The 22,115-nt window shown below is 41.2% G+C and overlaps 1 protein-coding gene across 1 annotated transcript in view; it reads left to right on the top strand.

The window, feature by feature from the left end:
* The first annotated feature begins 435 nt into the window (after positions 1-435).
* The window catches only part of foxo3b (forkhead box O3b), an 80,543-nt gene continuing 58,863 nt past the window's right edge, over positions 436-22,115 (top strand). Inside the window, exon 1 of the mRNA XM_006625966.3 lies at positions 436-2,051. Coding sequence (XP_006626029.2) covers positions 1,476-2,051 — 576 coding nt within the window. The 5' untranslated portion in view covers positions 436-1,475. The remainder of the gene's footprint in view (positions 2,052-22,115) is intronic.

Raw genomic sequence — 22,115 nt, 5'->3', positions numbered from 1 at the left:
TGACAATGTTTAGTGATCCTACACCCTAAACACCAAAAACAAATTGGATTTCTTTGTTTTCCTCTCAATAAGCAAAACTCTTAAAAAGTGGAAGCATTTTATATGTCTCTAAAATATGTTCATGTATGACTGCATTATGAAAATAACGTCACATCCACGAAACATCCCGCATTGAAACTGTTTCCTTTGACATTCACGCATAAGACTTAACTACAGGCTTGCCTGGAAAATCTAAAAAGAAATAACAATCCTTGTGACACGTTGACTTGACCGTGAAAGACAAGCGACCACCGAAGCATGTGGAGAATCTGCGCATGTCCCAACTTGTTCTGTAATCAGCCCGTACTGTACATTTGGCACCTTGTCTCTTTAAAAGGCGATGCCTTCCGTGGAATCCAGGGGGCAGGTCTTTTTAGTGCTGGGGTTAGGCTGAGTCTCACTATCTGTGCTGTATAAGTTAGATTTTGCAGCAGGCTGTCAGGAGACGGAATGTGGAGTAGGATAATGATGTACGTAAGTGGTAGGGGGTGCAGTGTACTGCCACTGTGAATTCGCATCTGTGTATGAAGCTGTGGTTGACGTCCTCCGAAATGCGAGAAGAGGAGATGTTTGCATTTTTTTTTTAGATTCGTTTTTTAAATGCAAAACTGTCAGGGAAGCGGGTGTCCTTCTCCTGTCTAGTTATTAAAAAGGACTTGAGTGAAGGGGAAATTGTCAAGATGGCAGCGGTAGGAGGAATAGGAATGTGCTGGCAGTAATCTTGGGTTTTTTACTGTTATTTTTTCCCAAAGCGATTTTCAGCGTTGCAGTCTACCTGGAGCCTGAAGAATGGATCTTTGAATAAATACGGACCAGCAAAGACAGACGCAATTGTAATTTATTTTTTAAATGTACATTACATATTTGTTTTCTGTACGGTGCTGAGGTGCGGAGACGATTTGTAGTTAAATCGCATTGGTACGACGTTGGATCCTTCTTTGCTTTACTACGAGGACTGACTCTTTGGTGGTATACGCCGTAGTACTCATTGGATCCAGAGAACTACAGTGTCTGGCCTGTAAATATTAAATTGCACAGCGAATAACTAGCGGAATAACTCGAGATCATCCTGGGATATACCTGTGGTTTGCAGCCGTACTGCAATTACACCACACTAAACATATGGGATTTAACATTGGATGTGGGTATGGTGATGAAGAACGCCTCAAGCTGGAAGAAACTTACTGGGAAAAAAAATATTTTGCTTTATCCAATTTGCATTTTTTAAAACAAATCGCCTCTTTTTATTATTCACAACCGAGTTTTTTTTATTTAGAACTTGCATTTTGTTAGGCTTTAAATTTACGTTTACTTTCCCCGTGAACGCAACTTCTAATATGTGAAACGCATTCATGGAATGCGACTTTGACAGGCATCCTGTGGTGATTTGTTGAGTGATCGTTTTGTGGCAGGGACTAACGAGAGAGCAAGAAAAGATGGCAGAAGCACCTCCCTCTGACCCTCTTTCCCCGCTGGACGTTGAGATAGACCCTGATTTCGAGCCACAGAAGAGGCCAAGGTCCTGCACCTGGCCTTTACCCCGACCTGACCTGCAGTCCAATGTGGAGAAGCCCGAAGCCACTGACACGGACATTATCCCGGAGGAAGAGGACGATGAGGACGACACTGCCAATTCTATGACCATCAATGCCAATGGCACCCTGAGCAACACCAGCACGACAAGGGAAGACCAAAACAGTCCAAGCGCCCTCTTAGTGGACGCGATAGGTGCAGCGGCGACTGGCCAGGAGAACGCAGGGTCCCCGCTCTCGTCCCAGTCCCCGGGCACGGCTGGAAGCGGCTCCAGCGGCGGCCTGGGGTCCCAGCAGCCGAGGAAGTCCTCCTCACGCCGGAACGCCTGGGGCAACCTGTCGTACGCAGACCTGATAACCAAAGCCATAGAGAGCACGCCGGACAAGAGGCTCACCTTGTCCCAGATCTACGACTGGATGGTCAGGTGTGTCCCGTACTTTAAGGATAAAGGCGACAGCAACAGCTCGGCCGGGTGGAAGGTAAGAACGAGCCCGCAGTGCTGATCACCAAAATAAAAACAACAAACACATGGCTTTGGGTCTCTGACTCGTTTCCGTTGGTGTGCGTGCGGTTCTGTCACAGTGCTCACAAGCCGCACGCCTTATTTGAGTTTCATAGCAACAGCTGCAGCTGATGGGACCCGTTCAAAAACGAGCTAGGTTTTAACCCAGCTTTAACCACTGTATTCCTTGTTTGCTAGAAAAAAAACAACAACTTTAAATTAATTCTAGAAATAATTGCCTCTGATTCTGAACTTGTTTCATATTCATTGAGAAAAGTTGACGTATACTTTGTTTTTTTCTGTTTATGTAATGTTGGCATGTTCGGTAATTTTTTTTTGAAGGTTTGAGGGAAATTTGTAAAAAAGCTGACGTTTGCAAGACTATGTTGTGGAATTTGTACTACACAGCTGGGCTTTCTGGTGACAGAATGATTTGAGGACCTGCTGGCTGCCTGACAGATGAGGGGTTAAAATGTCCTCCTAAGTGAAAGTTGTTAACCTTGTAGACATTCAACATTGACCGGGCACTTCAGCCTCATCAGAAGGTTGGGGGGTGAAAGGTTAAGACTGTCAGCATGTAGCGTGGGAGGAGGGCTCCTGAATTATTGCATTGGTTGAAAGCACAATAAATTATCAGGGCGAGAGAGTAATCCAATCTGGCAGCTAGGGAAACTATCTGCTGGAGACCTGATTTGTGCAGCATGCACTGTCACTACAACTGTCTGCAAGAAAGTTCAGTTCATGATTCTGTTTTGCTGTGCTGGTTAAACTAGGGTTTAGGCAGGGCCGAAGAAACCTTTTTTGCATGTGTATTTTTGAACTGTAATTTAAATACCAAAGACTTGCTTCTCGGCCTACGGTACACGCTTTTAAACTTCCATGGAAAAGCTTGTACAGTATAGGTATCATTTAGCTTGTAAAATCCAAATGTGCTATCCAGGCTGAAAATGAGTGGAGGCCTTTCAGCCTTTGTGGAAGTGCATTTAAAAGCAAGAATAAGAGTCACTGCTTTACACAAAAGCTAGTGGGAGCATGAACAAGCCACCCAGCAGTGTGATTGAAGCTGATACAGTATGTTGGTTTCATTAAAGAAATGTCTGGATGAGATCCTTGAATCAGTTAGCTACTAGCTACCAAACAGGCTAGACGGACGAAAAGGCCTTCTCTCATTTGTTACTGTTCTTCTGTTCTTACAGTATGTCCTTTTATAGTGGGAGAGAAGGTATGTGATTTTGTCACTGGTGTCTTGCACCCCTTTGCCTCATTTACTAATATCCTTCCAGATTTTACAATAATAAACTAAATGAGATGCAACACCTTGTTTAATGGTGTGACCGCTCTTAAAACTGAGGGAGCTCGAAGCTAGATTTTACACAAGAATGATCCATGGGATGACATCTTAAGACAATTATTTTTTTATTTAAAAAGCGAATACTGTAAATATGTGTGCCTTTAAATTCATATACAGTAAATGCAGTGTATGATGATACCTCAATAATGGTTCTAAGTCAAGGAGTTTTTAATAGGCAATATTTAAAATGCCACATCGCTTCATGCTTTACTGAGGCGGATCAGCGTCTCAATTTAAATATCTTTGCTTATAAGTAACATTTTCTGGTCAGGAATTACTGGACACGTAATTCGGAGGCTGCCGAGTTAAAGCGCTCACTCACAGGAAGGTTGAGCTCAAAGATCTCGGGGTCACAAGCTGGAGCACGAGTCGTGTCACTAGCTGACTGTGACAAGATTCCCCGAGATGCTGTGTGCAACAGGCAGAGCAGCACTAAGGGCAGAATTAGGATTAATCTCCCGGGGCTTTCCTTTCCTTAAAACAGGGACTCCACATGTCTTCCTGAATTCCTGTACTTCACAGAACCAGAAGACACAAATGGCATGTATGTGGAAGTGGATTTAACACCGAGAACAGGACGCCCCTCTTTATCTAAAGTGTCATGGGAGTATGGAAAGTGATTAGAAATATGAATTGTTCAAATGTTTTTTTAAAAGGTGTGGCTAAGGCATATTAATTTTAAACATCACCAGATGTTCATGTCATTTTTTTGGCTTGAAATGTCAGTTTTGTGATTTTATTAGCATCCAGAGTTTCCTGTAGTTCTTAAAATTCTCATGGAGAACCATGCAGTTTCCATGCTGCTGCACCAGGTATCCGTTGTACGTCGTTTCTTAATCGAGACCACTGTCTAATGTTTTTCTTAATCAGTTTTGTAAAAGTTATATTTTACTGAATTTGCCAAAACCAGAAATTATTTTGGTGAACGGTAGCATGTTACTAGCCATGGAAAAGTTGCCTATCATGTAGGACTGTCCACAATGAAGAAATTACAGCAGGAGAAAAGGATGGATTACAGTGCATGGTGAATTCCTCATGGCATCCCAAAATGAGTTGCACTCATTCGAGTGTACTTTCACCACAGATTTAAACTGTGTAAACATACATTAGTGTCATTTAGATGAGTCTGACCTCAAAACTAAAAATATATAAATTACTATAAAAAATCAAATAAGTTGACAGATATCAGAATAACAGTACAAAAATTAAAACATTCCAGTTTCAAATTGCTTTTGTAATGGATGAATTGCAAGTTGGGGGGGGGTTAATTTGGAAAAGTAGTCAGTTGGTCAAAAAATGGAAGCGTCTAGTAAAAGGAGGGACACCGAGTTTATTGAAAGCAAGGGCTTGCATTCAGGCGTGACTCCAGTGTTAAGTAAATATCCCAGGGAGTTTAGTGTCATGTATAAAATGCTGGACAAACCTGGTTGTCTCTAATTCTGGCCAGCATGATGGCAAGAGGAGAGCTCAGAGACTTTGAAGGAGTGGTGGCTATTGGGGTGTGTTTGGCTGGAGCTTCGGTGATGTCAATTTGAGGACATGTAGCAGCGCCTAAGGTGATGTCGACATTGATGTCCGAGGGAAGGACATCCACAGCTTAGGGCAGCAGTGGATGAAAGTGTGTGGACTATGGTATCTGCACCTTGATTTGAACTGTAGCACAACTAACTGCAAATTTCAACACTGGGTGCCAGCAGCCAGTTTCAGCAGAAGCAGTCCACCAAGAACTCCAGAGAGTGGGATACAACAATCAGGTTGCACTTTTTAAATTACATGGATCTCCTTCAGAAAAAAAAACATTTATCATACTTGGCAGTGGTGCAGAGGTTCTAACACTGAAGGGTTCTGGTGGTTTCTGTAATGTTGTAGGATGCATTTTTCTGACATAGTTTGGGTGCTCTCAATCCCTCAGAAGTCAATGTCAATTTCTAATTAATGGTACTGAGTGATCATCTTCACCTCACGCTGCAGTGTTTCTTTTCTGCCAGGAGGGGTGTCTTCCAGGATGCCAATGAACACATGTGGTTGTCCAGTGGTTTGATGAGCATGACACTGATGTTAACCACATGTCATGATCTTCTCAGTCACCAGATCTGAAGACAATCAAGCATTTATGGGTAATTCTGGAAAGTCACCTGGGACAGAATTCAGAACCTCAATCAACAAGCCTGATTTGATTGACCTCCTGTCGAATTCCTGATGCTGGTAGCCTTTGTGTCATAGTGCAGACAGGCTGCACTGGTCACACATGGTGGTCCAATGCCTTTTAATTGATTTTACATCAGTATTTCCATTTTTTGTCGACTACTTTTATGTAATACATGTATAATGTATAAGCAGAGTACCCCATCATCTCTTAAATTATTTTTATTTTCATATCAGTTTAAAAAATAGTAATCCCTCTTGCTTCTCTTTTTAAAACTAATTGTACCCAACTCTGTTCCTGAACTTATGTAACTAAAGTTATTATATTAACTGTATATAGGGAGTAAGGAACCTAATAGCAGTTTTGTTGAAAGTAGCAAGGCTAACTCTTGACTGACATAATACGTTGTGTGGGTGACTGCATTCATGTTTTTCAAATTTGCAGTGCTGTGAGAAATTGAAAGAGGCTGGTTTTTTTTCAGCTGAAGTGTGCCCAGGAGAATACATGCAAACTGCAACATTAAGTCCTGTTGGGTTTCTAACTCTGTGTGTAGAAGGTGAAGTGTGGAGGAATTCGTGAATGTGGCTTATGTTTTTGTTTTTAAATTATCTCCTTTGTTAGGATGAAAGGAATTTTGTGTTAATTTCATATGCTACAATTTATGGTATTATTAGCATCAGCAGGATATTTGTCTACCATTTTATATTTTACAAACTTATCTGGTTTTTGTACAAGGCTCAGGATGAACAGAATATCACAGAGTGGGTGTAATGTCTCGGATTCACAGCAGCACAGGCTAAAGAGTTATACTGTAGCTACCTAGAGTGAATGATGAAGAGTCTGCTTTAGAGTTAAAAACTCATGGATATGCATTTGTTTCTTAAAAATGTGCACATAGCTCAAAAGCGATGGGGGTAGGAAGGAGATTTTTTTTATTGATTAATAACACTGGAAATAATGATCTTGGGACTGATGTCACCTCCATGCTATTTCTTTGTTCCATTTTTTCAGATGGTTAAAAGTGAAGTCATCAGTGGGGCAGGCAGGTGAAAAGATCAGCAAGAGGTCTACTGTCAATAAGCGTTATGGAAGACTATCAAATGGGAGACCCCAAGTTTTATTCACAGTGCATTATAAATTAAATGTCAGCTTGGGTCAATATCTAGCTCCCTGGGAGTTGGGGGAAAAAACATTTTCTTCTCATATTGTAATGATATGAATGTCCTCAAGTGGTCAATGAAAATTAATTGACTCGCACAAGGTATAGAAATGACTGTGGAGTTTTGTACCTCTGTAATTCTTGTAGCTTACTGTGGTGTTTTTACTGGAAGAACAGGAGATTTTGTGAACGTTTACCTGGCCCAAGTGCATATCTAGACCAGTGACCATGTCTGAAGTGGATTTTACCTCCAGGTTGTGAACATGAAAGCTATAAAGTTATTAATTGAAGAGAAAAATCAATTGTTATTTCCCACAAGTAAAACGTCGGTGGGGAAAATATCTGAATTATACCTGACATTGTTTTCCTGAAGAGCAATTCTGTGAAAAGCCCAGTTCAGATCACAACCTGATGTTTTGTTGATTTGTATCAAAATCATTTGACTGTGAGCAGTAGGTATCAGTGCTATTTAGATATTTCACCCAATGGATGTACATATTAATGCATCTTATTTTGGGACCATTAGATTATTTTGCATTAGCGAATGTTTAATAATGTCTTTAACTGGTATCCAAAGGTGCTTTCACAAATGTTCAGCCATTACAATATCAAGGTACTCATCTCTAAGGACACTCATACTATCCAGCCATCTATTTTATAACCTCTTTATCCCATTCAGGTTTGTGAGGAAGCAGGAGCATATCCCGGAAAGTAATGGGCGCCAAGGCAGGATACACACCGGATAATATGCCAGTCCATCACAAGGCAGACACTTGGACACAAACATGCACACGCTCACACCAGGGTCATTTTTCCCAAAAGCCAGTTAACCTACCACTATGTCTTTGGACTGTGGGGGGGGACGGAGTGCCTGGAGGAAAGCTATAAGAATACAAGGAGAACATGCAAACTCCACACAGATAGCACCCCAGGAATTGAACCCAGATAGTGCTAACCACTGCGGCATCATGCTGCCCACACTCACACACTCACACTAAAGCTGGCTAATTGATATAGAGAGCTGGGTGCTGGGTTCCTGTTCTTAGAAGGTGCGTGATACATGCCATCATAAAGGACACTTTCTGGGGCATCTGCAAGTGCCTTGTCTCATTATTGTAATGTTTAGCACATCAGTCTTCTTTGTACTGTTTTTGTGATGTGCCCGGAATCCAAAAGCCTAACCTTTAACCATCTGTTTCCTTGGCCTACTTTTTCATTTTTAGCTCAGTCATGCCTTAAAAGGCGGACGTGAGCAGCCAAGTTAAAATAGTAAGAACGTCATTGGTCTTTTTTGGGGGGGCTAGAATCCCATCAAACTGCCGACTCAGGTGTGCCTCGATCTCCCCTTCAGTACTACTGCCTCTTCACCGCTGCCTTGCGCTTCAGAGGAGGGGCCCTTCAGCCGTGTTAGTTTATCGCTCGACTCTGAAAAGCCTGTGGGCGACTGTGCTTCTCCCCATTGACTCCTCTGTTGGCCTTATTGGAGGGGCGGGGGGTCACTCTGCTGAAGACGAAGGAATGCGACTATGTGAAATTCCCCGTGGATCAGCAGTCAGTTCCTCAGTGAGGTCCAGTCCTTGCGGTGTTTCCAAATGGTTGCGACATTTGAAATTTGCAAGGGTGCCAGGTTTCAAAAATGGAACTGCATGTTCAGAGTAAAAGTGCAACCATCTATATACTGTTTGCAGACATAGACCGGAGTTTGTAGACCTTAAAGGCTGATGGTATTCTGATTGCACCATACATGCCTGGCAATGCACAGGTATTATGAAGGCTATCCCATAAAATGGTGGGCCCAACTCTCTGACAGATATTCCTACAGTGACAGTGTTTCATAGGTGTTCATTGTGTTGGATTCCCTCTAGTTTTTTTGCAGCTTAGGGGATACTTTTAGACACTGAAATGTCTTTGCGTTGTGACATGTGTGGCATACGAAATAAACTTTAAAGTGAGTAAAAAAGAGAGTGGGATGATGGCACACCGGTTAGCCTAGCTGCCTTGCAGCGCTGGGGCTCTGGGTTCAATTCCTGGGGTGCTCTCTGTGTGGCGTTTTGTAAGTATTCCCCGTGATAGTGTGGGTTTTCTCCCGCACTCCAAAGACGTGCTGGTTGGCTTCTGGAAAACTAGCCGTGGTGTGTCTGTGCGTGGCCTATGATGGACTGGTGTCCCATCCAGGATGTATCCTGCCTTGCGCCTGTTGCTTGCCAGGTTAAGCTCTGGCTCCTCCGCGATCCCGTATTGGATAAAACAGTTAGAAAATGGATGGATGGATGGATGAATGAAAATGTAGCCGAGACGGAGCCCATTGTGGACCATGACCCATTCTAAAGCTGCCTTCCCTTCTGAACCAATCAGGTTTACAGATGCGTATTCCCCAAGATCATGAGATAAATGCCATTAGTTCTAAGAAGACATCATTATAGGAGTTCATTTTCTACAGGAGCCCTGGCCGCAGCAGGCTGGAACATTGGAGATTTATCAGAGACAGATGAAAAAGTGGAGAAGATCCTTTAAGATAATGGATGAAAATTAGCAACAAAGAACAATCTAATAGCAATGAATCATGTTCTAGGGAATTATAGGAATGCCTCAGTACAATCTAATGTTCTTCCCTTCACACACTTCATATTATTTTAAATTTTGTTCCAGTGAATTTTTGCAGTGAAATAAAGCCATTTATACAAATTTACATTATTTGATTCAGAAAAAGTAATAGGTTTATTCCATGCTGAAAAGAGAAGAAAGAAAACACAACGTTTCAGTCACGGAGCCTTCTTCAGGTGTGAGAAAGACAGGGCAGTAAGCCTTTTTTTGTCGGAAAGGATAATCTGTTTTTTGAGGGAGAAAATGGTAGAAAGCCTTAGTTTCCTAGAAAATTATTTAATTAGTTCATTTATTAGGCTTTCTGTACTAATAAATGTATCACAGAGCTAGCCTACATTTTTCCTGTAGCTAGGTGGATTTCTACAGTGTTGTATCAAAATTTAGATCCTGTCTACGGCTTTGGTGTATTTGCTGTATCAAAATGGTTAATAAAAATAACGCATGTTTCTGCAGCATTCGTATTGCTTCCTTTCTGGAATGATTCACAACACCCGAAAGCCCTTCTCATCATTTGTTTCTGACCTTTCTGATGGGCTTCTGTTCAGCAGTCAGGTAGTTCTTAATCATGGAGAGAAGGACAGGCCCAAAATGACTGACCACAAAGCGACAGCCGCTCATTAGATACCAATACTAAAAGGGGTAAAAATGGGGAAACACGCGAAAGATTGTTAACATTGTGGAAAGGTCACATTGAATTCATCAAAATGCCATTCCTGTGCTTTCTACTCTTTAATGAGGCATATTGAGTGATACAGTGGCGTAGGGGGATTATTCTATAGAGAGCTGCAGCTAAAGAGGACAGCAGTGACTCACAGCTTGCATTCCAATGAGAAATGTAATAAATTTATGTTTTTCTACTGTATTAAAGGAAATCAGGCAGGGCTCAAGCAATGTTGCACATTGTAAATGAGTGGTTCTTAAAGTTCTAGAATAACTAATCAAGTTTAGGCCCTCTTGGCGAATGCTTACCTCTAAGAATTCATAATTGACATTAGTTGCATGAGATGTTAACAACAAGAAGGTTGTTATTGAAACACAGTAGTCTCAGAAACTGAAGTCTGCATTGAAGCCGACCACTTAACAGCTGGTCCTGGTTTCTGATCAAGGATATCAATAGTGTACAGTATGTACTGTAGCGGAGAATTGAACCTACAACTGTCTGGTTAAGAGTCCACAGTTCTGGCCATTACTCTACAGTGCCTGTTAGAAAGTAACTGCATTGTTTTAAAATTAAATGTCAGTTTTAAATAAAGTTTGCAATTTATTCCATGTGTGTTTGTGTGTAGTTGGTTCAACTAACTTTTTAATGATTGATTTAATAGGTGTATAATGTAGCAAAAATATCTATTTGAATTTACTGACCACTTTGGCAAGCAAGTCTTTTGAACCTGACCATGAATCTGTTCAGCTCACCTCCTGTAATTGTTGATGATAAACATTTGCTCATGGCAGTGACTGACATTAAACAGAGGTGTGCAAACACAATTCCTTGAATTTCATTAGGCTCTTCAGTTGTCATCACTAAAACATTGGCACTTTATACACATGAAAAATTCTTATTCTATTGCTTCAAATTACCTCTCAGAACTGTAGTGTTCAGGCCTCTTTCTAATATATTGAAAAAACTGAGACTTTTGGAGAAGGCTTAGAGTAAGACAGTAGTTTAGTAAAAGTAAGCTTTTCTATGAAACAGGACAGCGATTGTGTGGCAGTAGATACAGTATGTGCATGGTTAACCCTTATAGTAGATAATATTGTCTGTGAAGTGAAATTATAATGGAGGCATTTTGAGCCTGAGAGCTTCACGAGACTTCAAGACATCCCTGTAAATTTGTTTTTCATTAAAAAAATATTTAAATTTAAATAATTCTATGTATTTTTCAGAAAAGTGTGAAGTAAAAAGAGCTGGTTTCTGTTGAATATTAGCAAAAGTAGCAAAGCTTGCATCAAAATCCAAGTCATGGAATTACAAGACCTTTTATAAAGTAAGTAGTACAAATACAAGGCAGAAACACAAGCAGGAAGATGATATTTTAGGCACCTTCTTCAGAGCTTAAGTAATGTTTCATTGGTCACCATTCCCTTAAAGCACTGAGTGAAAAAGGGCCCTTTCCATTAAATTGTCACATGCAATGCATTGTTTTCTTTTGCCATTATTTATACAGTTGAACAGTCTTGTCTGCCAGGCACTGGTGACAGTCTTTAGAAGCAAGAGAGTTAACAACTACTTTTTCCGAAGCATATTGTCCATCATCCCTCCTGTTTGTTTTAAACCCTGTAATTTACCTAATTATATAAATCAAAAGTGTGTGTGTGTACAGTAATATGTGTACAGATAAACAAATCCTGTTGACACAACCACTTTCGAAGGGCAATTTCGGATCCCCAAGGAGACATCATTATGGTAATTTTTCTAGGATACTCTTTACTGTAATTCAAGATATTTATCATGTAAATAACTATAATATGTTATTTACATACTGGAAGTTATGGTCTCTGCACCTTGCTAAATATAGTCGCAACCCAATTCCTGTTTTTTTTTATCCTTCCTCGGAGAGTTACGGTGAAATTTGTTTCTCAAAATGAATTTTTTGTGACAGAAAAGTGCCATTTTCCTTGGTTTTTTGCCAAATTAAATTTAAATTGCTGCTCACCTCCTTCTTAGTATGAGGTATTGAGACCAGCTCTTGCACTGTTTTTCTACACGATGGATTCAGGAAAGGTGGGAGCCTGTTTTGGAATTGCAGGTTGGCAGGGATTTCAAAGTTTTCCCGATCGGTGTGAAATTGGTGCCTTTTCGGCAGCCGTTCTCTGCGGTCTTGTCTGAAATTTCAGCCTTTGCCTTGAGGCCACATGGGAAGGCTCCCCCTGTATTGTATCACTGTGTGACTCAATGGCTGGTGTGCCAGGCCAGTGGTTTAAATGTGTCATAATAAGCCATTGTGCAACATTTACCAGAGTGTAGTGTTTGTGTCACAAGATGAAGGGACGGGCCAGACTCTTTACCACCTTGTGTCTGCCGTGGTTACACCTTGAAGTGCGGCGATGGTTGCGTGCGTGCAGGCTGAGTGTCCTCCGGCTATCTGAGAGAAGGTCTGTATAATTGATGAGCAGCAGGGGTGAGTGCCGCATGGGTGCTGTCTGATAACGCCTGTCCTGGGGAACCAAGGCCTGAGCTGGCTGGCTGGCTAGCTGGGAGCTCCTTGTCTCAGATAACATGACAGCACTGGTGCTGCGTCAGATAACCGGGCTGTTCTGAAAGATGCCCTTGATTCGCTCAAATTCAGAGCTGCCACAGGAGAGCCAGAGTTTCTTAAATTAAGTGTATTCTGCGGATGATTTCAATTAGAAAACAAACTGGACATTTAAGGTCTTCCCAAGGGATGCCTTTTTTTGTGGTTGTTGTTGCGTTAAAAAAGTATCGTGGGTTTGTCAAAAAGGTCGCTGAGACTCTTGGCCTTTTTTTTCTCTCCCCTTTGGAAAGTTTTGGGTGATGTCATGGCTCTTTGCCCTGGACTTGAACTTTAAATTGTTTTGTGAGAAGGCTGTCTCTTCCAATTCTGCCTTTTTCCTCAGCTCCCTTCACCAGTGTGGGAAGTTAAATTGTTCTTGATTAAAATTTAATTGAGTACCTTTATAGCTTTCTGTGTCACTGAATTGGACCACAAGAAAATGGTAATTTAAGATGACAAGCCTTCGAAACAGAAGGTACTATTTTTATTCAAGGGAACACTGTACATCCCTGCCTTACAATATAAATGTCTTTATGTTAAAATACTGTTGTTCATTGTGTTAGTTGCCAACGTTTGTATTTACAAGGGTGAAAACAACTTAAAAAGCAATGTGAGGTTTAGTGTGTATGATTTACTCTTCAAAGAAGCAGTGAAAATATGACGAGTTTTCCACATTGCTTGTCTCTTTTCTAATTGCTACAGTTTGGGGCAATTCTAAGGAATTCTAAGGAGAAAATGAATTAATTACTATGCCTTGCTCCCATTATGCGGTATTTACTTGGCTATACTGAATTGTTTTCTCTTTTTAAAATTTGTCTTATGCTGTTTCGAACCATTGGATAATTGCTGGATTTCTTCATCTTAGTAAATTGTAGTTGCTTTTCAAATTAAATACATACAGTACATCAAAGAGTAAGAAAGGTTAGAAAGAAAATGAATCCATTTAATCTATTTAACTCGTTGAGTTAAACATATTTTATAAAATATTTTTACCTGAACTGTACTTTCCTGACAGCTGTATAACAGCAACTGTAAGCACTAATTTCAGAAAAAAGACAAACATGTTGAAACAGAAACTTACTATTCATGCTTTGCAGAGGATGCTGAAGGAAAATATATATTTTAGCTTCTTTCAGCATTTATTATTAGTAAAGGGAGTTTAATACTCACACTTCCTTGCTAATGATGGCTTGACCGCAGTGTGTCGGTATTTTCTGTACAAAGGTCTGTTACTCTCAGGACTCCATCACAAAAGATGTTTCTTGGCATCATTTCTTTAGAGAGAAACCTGACTTTCACTGCCAGTACTGCTTCTTTAAGTGGTTATAGTATACTGACTACTACTACTTTGGCAGGTTAAAATAGATCTTTGTTTGAGTGTACTTTTCCAAAGAAAAAATAGATTTAACTGGGATATGAAAATGTGTAGGTCCATAAGAAGCCTCAGTGATGATCAAAGAAGCACAAGTTTGTCATTCAAACGGAAAATTATTGACCCCAAATATTTCTTTAAATGTTTCTGTTTGCAGTTGAACTTATTTAACCATTTACTGGTGTGCTGGACAGAAAAAATGAAGCAGGAGCCAAACAAACTCTCAAAGAGTTTCAAAACAAAAGCAAACAGTTCTTCATTTCCAGTAAAATGTCAGGCCTCCCCTACTGTATGATATTAAACTGTAAATTATGTGTCATTTGACTGAAAAAATGTCAGGTGCTTATGAGCAAAATATCAAACTTATTATTTTCTGTTCTATTTATCTTGTCATCTCTGCTGTCCTTTTTGTCGTTGCTTCCTTTTTCTGTTTACTGCCAAATATAAGGAATTCTTTATTTGGGTGGCTTTAATGTGATGTTCTTTATTGTTAAAACATTTTTTCTAATTCTCTTGTATCCAAACTGGAGGTATGTATTCTAGTGCAGAACTTATCCTTTTTGTTTCCTAACTTAGCTCAGAATCTGACTTGCAGTATCTAAGTTTACATAACCAATCTTTCAGATTGTGATCTTATCTAGTAAATTTCTTTCTGCGTTCTGCATTTGGGTAAAACCGCCTTTTCTACTGTAGCAACCAGTAACTGACATTTTGTTCTTGATTCAGCATCTTTTAATATATACAGGTGAGGGAATGTCCTCACTAAAGCACAGGATAAAAGCATTCTCTTTTATCTGGGAAACCTTTTCTGTTGAGATTCGGTTGCACTTCTTGTTGCGCGTTTCGCTTTCGTTTTAAAAACCGAGCGAAATCAGGGTCTCGGTTTTGATTTACGGCTTTAAAGTGCATTCTGTCACGCTAACCTTGGGCCTCCACTGCGTCATCGCAGAAGTATATGTAGGTTTATCAGACAAAACTTTTTTTATGTTCTTATTCATCCCCCCATTTACAATGACACATTGAACAGAGTTCATCTACAACTCCAGAATCCCAAACTGAGGATTTGACCATCACGCAGCGGTCTCCATTTGATCGTTTCCTAGGTCTTCGGCACCAGCTATTGGAATCACCTTCAGTACATTACAAGTGTGGTTGTATAGTGTTCAGCGCTTAGGGGAGCATTAAATTACTGCCGAGTTTAAAGGCTTCCTTTGAAATAAGACGGCTTTTTTCTTTAGACCAAATAATTGAACTCCCCGTACAAAAGGTGGGTATGGTTTGGGTCTAGTGAAGCGTTGAGTGGATTTTCCTGTTTAATCATAATAATAATTATCATAATAATTGCTTACACTTATATAGGGCTTTTCTGGACAATCCACTCAAAGAGCGAGGCTTCTGCATTCTCTGCTTGTACAGCTGTGTGCATCACCCTCACACCGACCTAAGCTGGTCCACATCTTCTGTACTGGTGGGTGAACTAAAGCCTGACAGCAAAGCTGCACCGTAGTCAATGTTCCTAGAGTTTGCTATTGCCAGTGGAGTGGTTTACATTCCACTGAGCACAGCAGAAAACAACAAAAACGCCTGTCCTGTGTGTGTGACTAATGTTGCCCGACACAAAGAAGCCTCTTTTCTAGTTCAGTGCTGAAGTTATGACGCCAGCACTTTTCCCCCCATATCCTTCCTTTTTGTTTTGAGGACGCGGGACAGAACTGCGCAACAGCTCAAAGGGGCTTTGCAGGATTGGCGAAGCTTGGCAGGAAAGTTGCTTAGGAAACCCCTTTTTAATATTGTTTTGCATCGGCAGTCGAAGCTGCGGTGCCAAATGCTGTGCGCCGCCTGAGATGACCGGAGACGCTAAGTCGCCCAAGTCCGCCCTGTGTCCCACGTGCACCTGTCCCTGCCAAGCCCCCCCGGAACATGTGCTACCTCGGGAGAGGGGGCTCACTGTACGTCCCGGCTCAGCCCATAAAATGGATGGGACTGTTTGACACCCTTAACTCTTCATCCCGCGAAAACAGGACTTTGTCATTCTGGCGCGGCTGCTCACCTTTCCCGGAGCTGGATGTCGAATCTCTGCTGCTGTTGCTCTAACACGAGTACACGGTGGTGAAAGGGGAGAGATGTCGTAGGATCTTTTGAAAGCAGTTGGAGAGTAGAGAAAATGCTTGGCTTTAAACATTCTGAAACAGCAATAAACTATGGCAAGAATGAGCAGTAGTAGAAAGGTAAACAGGTCTGTATCTGGAGAAAGCCAGATACTGTAGATGGCCTGTTCATTTTCTTTTCTGTTACAGTGTATATGAGCTTGTTATATCACAAGCCAGTATTTTATGGTGACACAGCATAATTCAAGGCACCCCCGCCCTTCTAAACTTTGTGAGTGAGCTCGCATGATTGCTTTCTATTTATGACAGTTTTTGTTAATGACTCCTTAAGCTGCACCCAGGCCTAAGCCAGCAGTTGTGCGCCACTCTTAGTTGTGTGTCTCCACTTTCTCTGCACCTGAGCAGCTGGGTGAGCAGCAGCCCTCGGGTGTTTGAAGTTATTTATTTTTTTTGCAACTGCCTCATCCCTGATAGCTGTTACTTTTATTTGTTCTGTATTTTGCTTGATAGCAACATTGGGATTCTCTAAACCCACGTGCACCAACAAAAATACTCATAATATATTATTATGTACAGTATCCCTATAATTTCAAGATTTCCGTCAGATGATTGCTTTATCACAATCCGTTGCCTTTAAGCAGATAACACCCATTTAAACATTGAGGGCTTGATTGTTATAGTATCTCCATGTTTATTGGCAAGGAAAGCTCTGTGCTGTCTCCCAGTGTGATCATTTGTTGCCAGAGTATGTCTCTGCTTGTTTTTCTGTAATTTTCCCCCTAGCTCACTGCTACTTACTGGGTTTTTAATCTGTTTTTTTTTTGTAAGCTGCTTGTTATTTTCAGAAAAAAAACAGATTGAACGTCCACACTGACAGCTCGCCCCTGATTGCAGGAATGTTCATATATACGTGATCTAGTTGCATGCTTCCAAGTTCAGCAGCTGATCAGTCAGGTTTGTTGGTGGATTTAGGAAATTGGTTTACTGGGATGCTTGTGCACAGATCAGCCAAGGGTTCATGTATCTTGAGTGCCAGGGCCATAGCACAACTCTGATGCATTGAATTCTTATGGGATATAAAGCAAACAGATGTTTTAATAAGTCAACACATTTAAAACCCGTGTAATATTCTTGCACCACAAACAGTTACAACCAGTGTAATATTCTTGCATTATTTCTGTTTAAATAAGTGGCAAATGTGCCTTTTGGCATTGTGAGAGGCGTAGAAAAAACAAACCACACAGTCCAGTGGCGGTAATGGTTTGTCTGAAACTTTCAAAAAGAACAATTGCATAGTTGGACCGAAATGTAGGGATAATGTTGATCGGGGAGTTTTATTACAAAATACTCTGATGTAGATTGTGAGACCAGAGTGGATCCATCTGAACTGCACGTGTGAGAGCTGGGACTTGTTAAGGAGCAGCTTTCCTGATTTGTGAAAGCTCAAAGCCTGTCCTCTGACACGTTTTGGATCTTGAACAGAAAGAGGCCTGCAAGCGTGGAATGGAAAGAGGTGGGCCACGGTGGAGGCTGGGTGTGGTGTGTTACTGCTTGTTTCTTTGAGGGAAATCCTGCAGTGTTTGTTTAACACGCGTCTGGGTGACGAGCAGTGACAGAAAGCTGGGGCCCCCTTACAGAGGGTGAAAATAACACTGCAGTTCTCTCTGGGGCAAACAGGCTCTGTAGATGTGAACCTGGTCTTTACGGAGTGCCTAGTGGGTCATAGTAAAATCCAAAAGCAGCGTTTGGAGAGGTTTTTTTTTCTGGTTAGGAAAACTGTAAGCTCTTTAGGCCGTCTCACACCATGCAGACATTCATCTGTGAAAGGTCATTGGGCAAAGTCAGCATTACGAACCACGGCCTTTTGACTGAAAGTTGATTCAAAATGCAGAACATGAAGCTTCATGCAGGTTGTGCGTTGCTGTTAGTTGTCTTCGTGGGCCGATGCTGACACCCGTTCGCTTCTTTTACTCTAGAGTGGGACACAGGATCTGCGCTGCTTGGCTCTTCCAGAGCAGAATCAGTAGGTCCTTCAAAATAGGCACCCCTAGTTCTTCAAAATGTTCCTCAGTGAGCAGTAATGGCAGTGATATGATCACTACAGTTGCTTCATTTCTGGCACAGCCCCCAGACGGAGGTGTTCTGTGCGGCTGTGCTCTTTGTCTTCCTCGAGCTGTTCGCAGCCTGTGTTGGGTCGCGGTGGGTGGTGTATGTCTTCAGCAGCACACGCGTCAGAGCAGAGCGCAGCCCTTTACCGTGCTAGGATTTTCGAACACTGCAGCCGGGGGATTAGTTTGGCTTGGAAAACCAATTTATCTGCCGACGAGCCCCTTCTAATGAAAGCCTGGGCTTTGGAGGGAAAATCTGAAACTCTGTAAATAGGTTTTTAATCCCCTTTAACTGTTCGAGTAAGAGGTGGCGTGGGCATTCGGGGTAGGATTTTCTCATCGGTTGTGTCCTGTGATGCCAAAACAAACAAAATCCAGAAAAAAAAAACGCACAAAAGGCTGTAATAGCAAACAAAGAGAACAGAAGGAGTCTCAAGAATGCGTGGCATTAATCTTGACTTGTTTCTCAAATTGATAGTAATGATGACCTGTGGGCTTCCACACTCTGGTAATACAAAGCATTAGGGTAGAGAAGAGTAAGATTTCTCACTGGGTTTTCAGGAGGCCAGGCTGGTCTCAGTGAGCAGATGTGCTGTTACAGTTCAGGAGTAGAAAGTAAAACTCAAATTGGCTTGTGAAGTTGTGTCTGGACATGTTTGTAACGGAACAGTCAACAGGTGTCTGGACTGGGGAAGAGATTTTTTTTGGTGGAGGATGGGGTATGTGTCTGACTTCCGCTAATGCAAAACCAGTGCCTTGCTGTATCAGCGGAGTTGTGTTCATGACCGCGGTGAGGGCCACATGTTTCCTGACACATGCCAAGTGACTGCGACTTGTGGAAGGAAGAAAAGGAAAGTGAGAAATGGGTCTTCCTTTGTGACACAAAGAACCCTGACCAGAAAACCAGAAACAGTGTCCCAACACCAAGCTTTGAATTCAGTAGGCAAAGTATCAGTGAAGCCAGCGTTACGGGTTCAGGACGTACAGTATGTCAATATCAGTCAGAAGTACATATTGATCATTTCAGCAAACTAATGCATAATTCAGGACTGCCTCCCCCACCTCACACACACACTCTCCTGCCAGATTGAGCGAGCGATTGATACCCAGTAGAAAGAGAGAGAACGTCAGTCCCATGGAGCCTGGATTGTTGATTATCACACAGCATTACATCACCAGAACACCAAAATGCTTTTAGGCTCATTAATTCAGATTAGAGCGTGAAGAAACACAGAGGAGCCTCAAATACAAGAGGTGACTTTATATAGCTTCTGCTTTTTAAAAAATATAGCCTTCAGTGTTAACCTTTTAAACTAATTCTACTTCACAGACGATTTTAATTTACATCCATGAACTTAAATGTAGGTTAGTGGGCCTTGTATTTTAGGACAAACATTTGGCAACATTTACTGTTATAGTTGTTGTCTAATTAGTATTCAGATTGTATTTTGAAATATTTTTAAAATATTGAAGGGTTTAATAATTTCATTTTATAAAGCATTAAGGAAACGTAAAGAAATAAGAAGGTTTTTTAGTTACCACCGATTGGTTTCAAATAAAGGAACTGGCCAGTAGTTAGAGGCTAGTGTTGTTAAACATTATCACACCACAATTCATTTTGCTGTGAGGTCTTGTTGTCCGAAATTCAATGTGCCACTGTACACAGTGAAGACACTCAAGAAACAAGAAGCTTTGGAGAGTTCATTTCAGAGCTGGCATGAATTCCCAAATCCATTATATTGTACTGTTTATAACAGCCAGACACTGGATTTTCTTTGCTGAAGAGCTATAGTGACCAGTGTGGGATTAGTTGTGTCTTGTGGGGTCAGTTTGGAGCAGTGGCCTCACCGTGCTGTGATCTTACAGTGAGAGACGGGTGGAAATGAGCTTTGTGTTGCAACTTTACTGTGCAGGTCTCCATACGAGCAAGTAATGAATATGGCATTGGTTTACTAACTTTTCGTTTTGAGTCTGTGTTCTGCTTTTTTTTTCAGGGCATGAATATCTGCAGGGTTACCGAAAGAAATAGGCAAGTTGTTCCTACTAAACAATTCTTAGACGTCCCTCTTTTTTGCTTCCACTTGGCTGCAGGGGACTATCTCAGTACCCTACTGGCTGGAGTCTTACCACAGCAGCAGTATCTAGATCACTGCTTTTAATGAGACCTAAATAGGGGAACTTGCAACATACAAAATATGTAGAGAATCCCCTGTATTAATTTGATGAGTAAGACAGATGGCTCTTGTGGCAAAACAAGAGGGGGATTAGGCTATATAGGGTGGCAGCACAGCCCTGTGTGTACAACTAGGGAGAGTTAGGAAAAGAGCAGTCATTAGTAGTTTTGAGGGGTAGGCTTTGCATTTCCGGGAGAGTCCAGAACTGATTAATAAGCTCTATTCTTACATGTATTACATTGAATTTTGTTTTAATTTTGTGTCTATGGAATAATTTATTTTAAACTGAGAACTCTATTCTTGTTTTCTGGTGTTACATGGTATGGTCCACATCTTTTATAAATAACAAGTACCCACAGTATATGAGAGTCATACAAACGTACTGTACATCGACTAACTTCGACACCTTCAGCACCTTTCAATCTCCTTTACTCCCAGAGCTCCAGGTTTGGGGTATTAAAAGGGTGTAGGTACAGTACATGTGCTTACTAAGTTAATCACTTCTTTCACATCCTTCAGGTTTACTATGGCAACATCCTTATCAGGACAGATTTGTGGAGTTTGTTAAGAATGTGTTACATTATGTTTACATTAAATGTGTTACATTAAATTGGACTAAATTAAAAGCTCTTTTAGAAGTCAGTAGGGATTCTAAATAATGAAATATGGCATTTGGAGTTTTTTACTTTCCTTGTCTTTGAAGAAATGTTGCTGGAGTTGGAAAACCTGTTATCATTGTGTGAGTCCCTTCTATATTTACAGTAGATTGTTACTTGGAAAGACATAAAATGATGCATCAAAATGTAATATGTTTAAATGGTCATCCCATTTCACAGTTAGTTTTTCACAGGTTGGCTTAGGAGTACATAGTTTATCTGTCTTGCAACAGCAGATTTTATATAGAAACATTAGGCTCTTGGAAGAGAATGGCTGTGATTTGGTTCTGAAAACATCACTGGGTAGTCTCTTAATTGTTTTTGTAATTGTGCAGAAAAACTGGTACTGAGAAGCATGGAAAATTAGATGATATCCTTTGCATTATAAAAAAAAGTGACATGGAAAAAAATCTTTCTGCTGAAATCATAGAGAAAATAAGGTCCAGAGACAATGCATCATATACCCCCAAGATTGCCTGTGAACTAATTTATTGGGCAGTGAAGTAAGAAAATATAATAATAATAATTGCTTATTCTTATATAGCGCTTTTCTGGACACTCCACTCAAAGGGCTTTCCAGGTACTGTAATGGGGACTCCCCTCCACCACCACCAATGTGTAGCCCTACCTGGAAGATATGACGGCAGCCATAGTGCGCCAGAACGCTCACCACACATCAGCTCTCACTGAGGAGGAGAGCAGAGTAATGAAACCAATTCATAGATGGGGATTATTAGGAGGCCATGATTGGTAAGGGCCAATGGGAAATTTGGCCAGGATGCTGGTGTTACACCCCTACTCTTTTCAAGAAACGTCCTGGGATTTTTAATGACCACAGAGAGTCACAACCTCGGTTTTACATCTAATTTCTGTGCCTTTTTACAGTATAGTGTCCCCGTCAGTATACTGGGGCATTAGGACCCACATAAACTGCAGGGTGAGCACCCCCTGCTGGCCCCACAAACACCTCTTTCAGCAGCAACCTTAGTTTTTCCCAGGAGGCCTCCCATCCAGGTACTGACCAGGGTCACACCTGCTGAGCTTCACTGGGTTGCCAGTTGTGAGTTGCAGAGTGATTTGGCTGCTGGCTATAAAGCCCTTTCCGCATCCTACAGAACATTAGGTGTTGT

This window comes from Lepisosteus oculatus, chromosome 2, assembly GCF_040954835.1.
Source record: "Lepisosteus oculatus isolate fLepOcu1 chromosome 2, fLepOcu1.hap2, whole genome shotgun sequence".
Classification (NCBI taxonomy): domain Eukaryota; kingdom Metazoa; phylum Chordata; class Actinopteri; order Semionotiformes; family Lepisosteidae; genus Lepisosteus; species Lepisosteus oculatus.
Note: the sequence above shows the minus strand (reverse complement) of the source record. Positions and strands in the feature narration are given on the sequence as shown.